Source organism: Trichomycterus rosablanca, chromosome 9, assembly GCF_030014385.1.
Source record: "Trichomycterus rosablanca isolate fTriRos1 chromosome 9, fTriRos1.hap1, whole genome shotgun sequence".
In the NCBI taxonomy this organism is placed as follows: domain Eukaryota; kingdom Metazoa; phylum Chordata; class Actinopteri; order Siluriformes; family Trichomycteridae; genus Trichomycterus; species Trichomycterus rosablanca.
In genome coordinates this window covers 584,172-593,930 of record NC_085996.1, presented here as the reverse complement: position 1 = coordinate 593,930, position 9,759 = coordinate 584,172, and the positions used below count along the sequence as shown (strand labels likewise).

At 41.6% G+C, this 9,759-nt stretch overlaps 1 protein-coding gene across 1 annotated transcript; it reads left to right on the top strand.

Moving 5' to 3' along the window:
- Positions 1-2,528: 2,528 nt before the first annotated feature.
- LOC134320922 (uncharacterized protein C14orf132) lies at positions 2,529-7,243 on the top strand. The gene is made up of 2 exons (XM_063002561.1): positions 2,529-2,777; positions 5,807-7,243. The coding sequence occupies exons 1-2, from the start codon at positions 2,748-2,750 to the stop codon at positions 6,017-6,019; spliced, it is 243 nt and encodes an 80-aa protein (XP_062858631.1). The 5' UTR covers positions 2,529-2,747; the 3' UTR covers positions 6,020-7,243.
- Positions 7,244-9,759: the final 2,516 nt, after the last annotated feature.

Sequence of the window (9,759 nt, the reverse complement as noted above, 5' to 3'; positions counted from 1 at the left end):
GCACCTAAAATCCAGTCCCACAACAAGCCTGCAGTTTCAGGCACTCCTATCCCAAGAGCTCTACCCTGAAAAGAGTCCCCTGTGTCAGCTGGTCCAGAGACTGACCAACACACTGACCCCTAACAACCCTAACTCTCTGACCAGCACTGCTTCCCAAACACCAATCAGAATCACCCAAATTATCAAACACCTCAAAAACACTTATCTGGAACATTGGACAACCCAAACTCAATCCCAAAACAGACTGAACTGCTATCTGACCCTAAAACATGAATGCAACCTGGCCACGTATCTCCTCACTGTCCGAGATACGAAGCAGAGACGGATCCTCACCAAATACAGACTGAGTGACCACAGCCTGGCCATCGAGAGAGGCAGGTTAAAAAAGTCCTGGATCCCCAGAGAGGAGAGACTGTGTGGTCACTGCAGGACAGGTGAGGTTAAGACAGAGGTGCACTTCCTTCTGAACTGCCCAAAATACACAACAATCAGACACAAATATTTTGATCAGTTTGGAAGAGAGGTGAGCGGCTTCAGAACGCTGACAGAGAGTGAAAAACCGGCCGTTATATTAGGAGAGGGACCATCAGCCTCCACTGCAGCCAGATATGTACAGGAGTGTCACACACCCCGGGACAGTGAGTGAATCACCAAATAAAATACCCACCCACCCCCCAAACACACACCCCCACGCACACACACCCCCACGCACACACACCACACACACACACCCCCACGCACACACACCCCCACGCACACACACCACACACACACACCCCCACGCACACACACCCCCACGCACACCCACCACACACACACCACACACATCGCACACCCACCACACACACACACACTAATATTTTCTCTCTTTTTGTGTGAACAATTGTTTTACTACATATTGAATATTTTCTTACCATTTTTTTCTATGTATATACTTGTTCTTTTTTCAAATATTTATATATACTAATGTAAGCTTTGACAATACAAATATGTAAATTTGTCATGTCAATAAAGCAAATTGAATTGAGTCAGTGAGAGAGTCAGAGACAGTGAGAGTCAGAGAGAGAGTCAGAGACAGTCAGAGAGAGAGTCAGAGACAGTCAGAGAAAGACAGTCAGAGACAGTGAGAGAGTCAGAGAGAGAGTCAGAGACAGTGAGAGTCAGAGACAGTGAGAGAGTCAGTGAGAGAGTCAGAGACAGTGAGAGAGTCAGAGAGAGAGTCAGAGACAGTGTTTGATCTGTGTTTGATCTGTGTTTAATCTTTGATCTGTGTTTAATCTTTGATCTGTGTTTGATCTGTGTTTAATCTTTGATCTGGTTCTTCTTCCATGTCTTTGATCACTCCTCATGGCCTCCATGCGGTTAGATCTTGGCCCTCTTGTGGCATCAGTTTGTCCATCAGGTGTAAAGAGCACACACCACTGGACTCTGGAGCGTTCTGGATGGATGATTGTGGGTTTGAGACATTGTATTTGCCTACCGCAGTGAATTAAAGAAGTAGCTGAAAATTCTTGAGATCTTCTCAGTCCCTCCACAGGAAAGTAAGCAGTGATTTATCTTCATCAGTCCTGAGCTGAGGTTTCTTCTCCTGCATCTTACAGACGTCCTGACAGGAGATCAGTTATTCTGACAAAAACAAGAGTTTTATTTTCACTATTGATTCTCAGAGTGTTATTACCGAGACACTGAAATTCCCTCCACAATAATCCATCATGGAGAGTCCATAAACTCTCATCAGCTCTTCACTGTTACAGAAAAAGATTTCTGCACATTCTCAGCCTGATAAAACTTCTGAACCTGGTGAACTTTGTGAACCTGAGAAACCTGGTGAACCTGGAGATCCTGAGGTACCTGATGAACCTGAGGAACCTGATGAACCTGGTGAACTTTGTAAACCTGAGAAACCTGGTGAACCTGGAAATCCTGAGGTATACCTGATGAACCTGAGAAACCTGAAGAACCTGTTGAACCTGAGGGACCTGGTGAACCTGAGAAACCTGGCAAACCTGAGAAACCTGGAGAATGGGGAGAACCTGAGGAACCTGGAGAATGTGGAGAACCTGAGGAACCTGGAGAACCTGAGAAACCTGGCAAACCTGAGAAACCTGAGGAACCTGGACAATATGGAGAACCTGAGGAACCTGTAGAATGGGGAGAACCTGAGGAACCTGATGAACCTGGTGAACTTTGTCAACCTGAGGAACCTGGAGAACCTGAGGAATCTCTTAACCCCTCTTTACCCCCTCTCTCACCCCCTCTCCTACTGTCTTACCCCTTACGCTTTCTCTCTCACCTCTCATTCTTACTCTTCCTCTCACCTCTTCCCCATTCTGTCTTAATCCCTCTTTACCCCCCTGTCTTACCCCTCTCTTCTACAGTATTACCCCTTGCCCTTCCTCACTCGCTCTTTCTCTTTCCCTCTCTCTCTCACCTCTCTGTCTCACCCCTTGCTCTCTCACTTTTATTCTCTCTCATCCCCCTCTCTCTCTCTCTCTCTCCCTCTCTCATCCCTCTCTCTCACCCTCCTCCTCTCTCTTTGTTGCTCGGTGTGCTGTGAGAGTGGGTGGATATAGAGCAGGATGGCAGCAGGATCCGTTCTCCTCCTCCTCCGTCGTCGTGGTTATTGAATCTTCTTGATCTCTCGGGTGTGGGACTGGATCTCTGAGTCCATCACTCGTTCATCTCAGATTAACCTGTTAGAGCTTCTCCTCACTCTCTCCTCACTCTCCTCACTCTCTCACTCCATCATGGATCTGTCCTTCATCATGGCTGCACAGGTAATAAACATCGTCTCGTGTTCTGATCCTTCTGTACGTTTATATTTTATTTATACGTTTGATCTTCTCTGATTTATATTCACGTTTACATGAAGTGTGACTGTAAAAATCAATGAGTATCATTTACTCCTGAACTTTTAAAGTAAGATTATTATTATTATTATTATTATTATTATTATTATTGTTGTTGTTCATGTTATTATTATTATTATTTTGATTTATTAGTATAATTATTTATTATTTATAAAAACAATATTAACAATAATAATCAAAATAATAATAATAAATAATTAAATGTAATTTTTTATTATTATTATTACTACTACTTTCATTACTTATTAGAATAATTACCGTTTTAATTGATAATAATTGTAATTACTTATTAATTATGTTTTATTATTATTAATTATAATAAGTATAATTTTGTATTACTAATGTATTATTCATTATTGTTATTATTGCTTTTAATAATTGTTATTATAATTATTTTCATAACTTAGAATACTAATAATAACAACACAAATAATAATAATAATAAACTTCATTATTTTTATTGTAAAAATGATAAATTACTTAATTAATTATTATTATTTAATAATTAATAATATAATATACGTTAATTTAATTATTATTTTTATAAGGAATTATTATTATCATTATAAATTATTCTTAATTATTTATTATTAATTTTTATTTAATATATTAAATAACTGACAATTATTACTTGTTTTTATTATTATTATTATTATTATTATTATTATTATTATTATTATAAAAGTTGGTCTCTATGATCTGTGTATAAAAGTAATTGCCACTTGGTGGTAACTGTTGCTGTTAAAGGTGAAAAATAGACTGAACATTATTTTATATATACAGTATATATATATATTATCTATTCTGCAGAGATGTTTCTTACACTTTGATTGTTTAATCTTCTGATTCCTGTTTTATTTTGATTATAATTTATTATAATTTATTACTCTGATCTGATCCTGACCCATCGTTAGTTCTGTTACTGGAACCCCAGCAGGTTACTGACCTGCTGTAACCTGTAACTCTGATCACATTTATAACCAGGAGTTCCTGACCCCTGTAAAATCCTTCCTCAGACCCCCGGCTGTGTGATTACAGGAGTGTAAAATTCACCCCCCGGTTCACCCTGCCACCCCCGGGTTCAGCCCTTCATGCCAGGTTCATGTATTATTGCTGCTCTACTTCCTGCTGGGAGTGAAGCGTCCTGCAGGCCGTGTGGAACAGTACGGTGGAACAGTGGAGACCTGAGCTCTGATAACATCTTCATGGTGTTGGTGTTGTGCCCGCTGCTTCTGTTCGGGTTGTGTAGAGCTCAGTGAGCTCAGCTGGTGGAGACGTGATGAGTTAAGATCTGCAGGGTAACGAGGGGGAAGCAGCCAGGGTTCAGTGAAGCACCATCTCAGTTATTGACATTAACTTATTTAACACAGTGAGAAAGTGCAGAAAACTCACATGGAACAGTGGTCTCCTCAAGGTCAAAAAGAAAACCCGAACTGTCACTTCATGCCAAGGAAAAAAACAACAGGATAGTCAGATGTGATTGAGCTGACGGGTCAGTGAATTACCTGATGGATCAGTAGTAAATCTGATAGTCAGTAGTGGACCTGACAGGTCTGTAGTGAACATGATGGTCAGTAGTGGATGTGACGAGTCAGTAGTGAACCTGATGGGTCAGTAATGAATCTGATGGGTCAGTAGTAAATCTGATGGTCAGTAGTGAATGTGACGGGTCAGTAGTGAACCTGATGGGTCAGTAGTAAATCTGATGGTCAGTAGTAAATCTGATGCTCAGTAGTGGACCTGACGGGTCAGTAGTGGATGTGACGGGTCAGTAGTGAACCTGACGGGTCAGTAGTAAATCTAATGGTCAGTAGTAAATGTAATGGTCAGTATTAAATCTGATAGTCAGTAGTGAATGTGATGGGTCAGTAGTGGACGTGACGGGTCAGTAGTAGACGTGACGAATCAGTAGTAGACCTGATGGTCAGTAGATAATTCTACAGATGTTAGAAATCCTTGTCTGACCTCGTACTGAAACATCTCTCGCTCTACTTCTCCTGTCTGACCTTATTTTTTTGACTCACTACCTTCGTGGTTCGGGACCGCTCCACACTTTTCGTATGTAGTTACCATGGAAACCACTGTGCAATCCCATGATAATCTGATGAGATCAGATTATATAATAATCTGATCTCCCCCCCCCCCCCCCTTCCTGTGCTGGTCAGTGCTGGAGCGGTCAGTATCGGTGGAGATTAAATGTTTATTTTGAACTGTTATGGTTCCACAGTTGAATCTGATGGTGCAGTAACAGCTGAGGCCAAAAGTTTATGGACACCTGTAAACACACATGCATCTCTCATCAGATTATCATGGGATTGGATGGTGGTTTCCATAGTTCCATAGTTTCCATAGTGACTCACTAAAGGTAGTGAGTCAAAAAAAGGAGAGGTAGAGCGAGAGATGTTTCAGTACGAGGTCAGACGAGGATTTCTAACGTCTTTAGGATTATCTACTGACCAACAGGTCCACTACTGACCCGTCAGCTTCACTACTGACCTGTCATGTCCACTACTGACCCGTCACGTCCACTACTGATCTGTCAGCTTAACTACTGAACCGTCATGTCCACTACTGACCCTTCAGCTTCACTACTGACCTGTCAGCTTAACTACTGACCCATCATGTCCACTACTTTGTCTGCTGTACTGCTGATCGTGCCCGCTAGGGGGCGCCCAGTCACATTTCCAATTTCTGGTGAACAGCCCTTTCCCAGGTGCCTGGTGTGATGGTGCCCAGGTGTGATGGTTCCCAGGTGCCCAGTGCAATGGTGCCCAGGTGCCTGGTGTGATGGTGCCCAGGTGTGATGGTTCCTCGGTGCCCAGGTGTGATGGTTCCTGGGTGCCCAGGTGCCTGGTGTGATGGTGCCCAAATGCCCACTGCTCAGGTGCCCGGTGCGATGGCTTTCCTCACCCCTCTTGTTCCTCTCTGTCTCTCAGATCCCGGTGATGACGGGCGCCTTCATGGACTCGTCTCCGAACGACGACTACAGCACCGAGCACTCGCTCTTCAACTCCTCCGCCAGCGTGGCTCTGCATCAGCCCGAACCGCCCCAGCGGATCTCCCGCGATGCCATCTGGCTCTGGATCGCCATCTCCGCCACCGTGGCCAACATCATGGTGGTGGTGGTCGTCTACGCCTTCACCTTCTGAACGGAACCGACCTGGGAAACGAACGTTATGAATGTTGTTTTTAATCTTTAACATTCTCATGGTTTGTTTTCCCTCTCAGCTTTTGTTTTAAATCAGTTCTGTGACTTTTACGTATTTTCACCCCTTAGAATCCGGGGACTTCGATCACAGTTCTCAGAGCTTTATGGAGGTTACTAGTGACTGGTGTCCTGGCTTGACCTCAAACTTTAGGGGTTCACATCAGCCGTTTACTCTCCACCAATCACAGACAGAGTTAGTTTTGCCATTAGCGGCCCCGATTATGAGAGTAAATCATTCAGAAAGGTTCAGGTACACGTGAGGGTTTTATTTATCACATTTCTTTAGAAAGTAATAATTTGGGACAGCAATCTAATACGCTCACCCACCACTGTGGCCCCGGGGTCTGAGTCTCAGTCCCATCTTGTCTGAATAAGAGAAGGTGTGATGGTGCATCCTGCTATCAGCATTAACGGTGGAGGAACACAGAGAGTGTAGCGTGTTTCTCCATACATGTTAAAGCTCTCTGTAAGAATCCATCACTGTGCGGCTTCATAAGTGTCAGAAGAGGCGTGTCCCAGCCGGCTGCATCCACGAGGCGCAGGTTTTAAGTGCATTAGTAAATGAGACGTTATTAAATTAGGGGGGAACAAACCCTCGACGTTCTGATTTATAGCCCAGAGAGCTGTTAGCATGGCGGGATCTGTTAGGTTTTTACGCTCAGACTCTCGATGTGTTTGTGTCGGTGTGTTAGCAGATCTTGTGGTTTTATCTGGTTACTGTTAGCTCTACTCTGTACAATCACTGTCATGAATCAGGTGTAAGTATTATTTTGTGTAACTGGAGGAGATGATGTAGCAGAACTGATATTGTTGAGGTTCTCATATTAATTTATGATTAAAAAAGACACTTTCAGTTGTTTTAGAGCAGTGGTCCCCAACCACCGGGCCGCGGACCAGTACCGGTCCGTGGGTCATTTATTACCGGGCCACACAGAAATAATAAATAATTAGAGACGCTACAAGAGCAATTACATTTGCTAAACTCTTTGGGTGTTACTGTCCGCATTATTCTATTTTAAATCCCTGACAACCCCATCAGTCTGTGAAATTATATCTTATATGAAACCGGTCCGTGGTGCAAAAAAGGTTGGGGAGCGCTGGTTTAGAGCTGAGTGAAATGTAGCACTTTTTATTATTATTTATTAGAATATTATTTTTTATTTATTGTTTGCATATTATTATATTGCATATTATTTTATTCTTATAATTATTAATATTTGTATTATAATTAATATAAGTAATATTAATTGTATTATTGTTAATAATTATTATTTTAAATCTTTGTATTATAATCATAAATATTATTATTTTATTATTATTTTAAAAATATTATTATTATTGTTACTTTTATTGTTTTTATCATTATAATAATTATTATTATGTTTTATATATATTAATACTTTTATTATTATTTGTGACCAAAAATCGAGGACATTGCAAAGCTTTGAAGAAAATGTAAATATTAATATTATAAAAGTTTTTTGTGAAGTTTTGTGTAAATTAGATTTTTAAATAGAAGCGTTTTTGATACGGTACAGTTGATGTGACGTTTAATCTGAATATTATCTTATTTATGACGTTTTTTAGGAAAATAATGGGTTAGTTTACATTCAACTGATAATGACAACTGATATCTACACATTTCTACTCATTTTAGTCATCAATTCATTCCTGTTATCAGCTTTAACAATCTATATAAACAATAATAATGTGATATAAATATGACGTTATTTGTAGGATTTTGTAAATAGATGCTATATTTTTACTTCTGTTTTAGAAGCTTTAAATGTGCAGATATGAAATATTGCATTTCATTTCTTAACAAATAAAATTAATCGAGTGATTTTAATCGTTAATAGAAATTAAATCTTTATTCCAGCAGTAACACAGATCCTTCATTCACTGCTGTAATGATGTGTGTAATGTGTGTAATGTCTCCGCCCTGCTGGTTATGCATGGAACTACATCAACAAACCGATATTACATTCAAATTTATTTATTTATTTGATTTTGATCGGATTAAACACAAATGTTTACAATTAAATACACCCAGCGTCAGAAATCTAAATACAAAACAAGAGATCTAACATTTATTTAGCTATGTTAAACAACGGGCTGAATTAAAGCTTTATAATAATAATTATGAATTCATTTCACTTTCCACTTTATCCTGTTTACAGAAACGTCCCAAAATCTGCCCCGCTACCCCCCAACCATGGACAGGGCACCAATCCAAAGAGCATCACGATAAAAAAATAAACAAATCCTCCTGAAATTTAATAATACACGCTACACAAAGCATGTCATTTAGCTAATCGACTGGCTAAAAACATTAGCATCAGCTAGCTGAAGCTCTGGTCTCACTGGTTGTCCTGGTGTTCTCCCAACATGACCAGCAAGAACCTAAACAGCATCTCAAACCAGTTAAGACCATTTGAGGTTATAGGCTCAGGCTGCTTGTTAGCATTGCTAACCTGTGTTTACTAGATTCATCTAGACAACACTGCCTACGTAGCATAATGCTATTTAGCTACCTAGCTGGATGTAGCTAAAGTAATGTTGAATTTTATCACCTATAACAGTGCTAAAATAAATAATATTTAGATAATATTATTATTAAAAGGCACTTTGTGGTGCAGCAGTAAACTACGCTAGCCCTCTACTACTGGGATCCAGGGTTCGAATCCCCAGCTGTGCTATCAGCCAGTCGGGCGACCACATACAGACAGGAATGGCTGTGTGTAGGGGAGGATGGTGGATTGGCGTCCTGCCCGGCGTGTGCACTGGAACCGGTGAGCAAGCTTCTGTCCAGCTGTAGATCCTATTCATGCCAAATAGCCAAAAGTATGTGGACAAGCTTTCTAACTACTGACCTAACATCAGCGCCTGACCCTTCAGACTAAACAGGCACAAATTCCCACAGACCTTAACCACGAGCAATGGTGGGGGTTGTGGGGTTGTCCAAATATGTTTGTCTAATACTATTGTGTATTTCCATATCATTTCCACCTTTTTCCAGAGGTGAGGGGTCAGAGTGTTTACAGGTCGAGCAGGTTTTCCAGGTGGGCGGAGAGCAGGTGGACGTGGGCGGGGTCATTTTTTTAATCAAACATTCAGCTAAACGTGAGCGCGGCGTGGACCGAGAGCCACAGATCCGGGCCGCAGAACATCTGAACTGTAGGTGGTGCGCGCTACAGGTGCACTCGGCTGTTCCGGTTCTGTTCCGTTACTCCTGTCCTCATGCTTGTGCGCCTATGCAGAAGCGAGACAGCGTGCATCACCTCGCCTCGCGGCGACCTTTCGGGAGGACGGGAGACGCCGGTTACCATGGCAACTGCCAGAATAAGGTGCCGGCTGGATCTGGATTCGGGAACACGCAGTCCAAACCTGGTAAACTACACAGCCAAAACTATGTAGACGCCTGATTTTAAAAGCATCGGCATTAGGAGCTGGTCCTATTTTGCCACCATAACAGCCTCCATTCTTCAAAGTGACTATGATACAGCTCAAGCTGTATTTAAGGATCAAGGGCCTCGCTCAAGGGCCCAACAGTGGTAACTTGGCGGTGGTGGGGCTTGAACCAGTGACCTTCCACTCAATAGTCTATTCTCCTAACACACCCCTTCTTATCCCCCCTGTACTTTGGTGGATCGGTGCGTGAGGTCGGTCTCGCTCATGGAG

Bases quoted from the DNA above. Each gene is read 5' to 3' on its own strand.
- LOC134320922 (XM_063002561.1), top strand. From the start codon at position 2,748: ATGGATCTGTCCTTCATCATGGCTGCACAG. The intron at 2,778-5,806 runs GTAATAAACATC...TCTGTCTCTCAG, and splicing joins CCTTCATCATGGCTGCACAG to ATCCCGGTGATGACGGGCGC.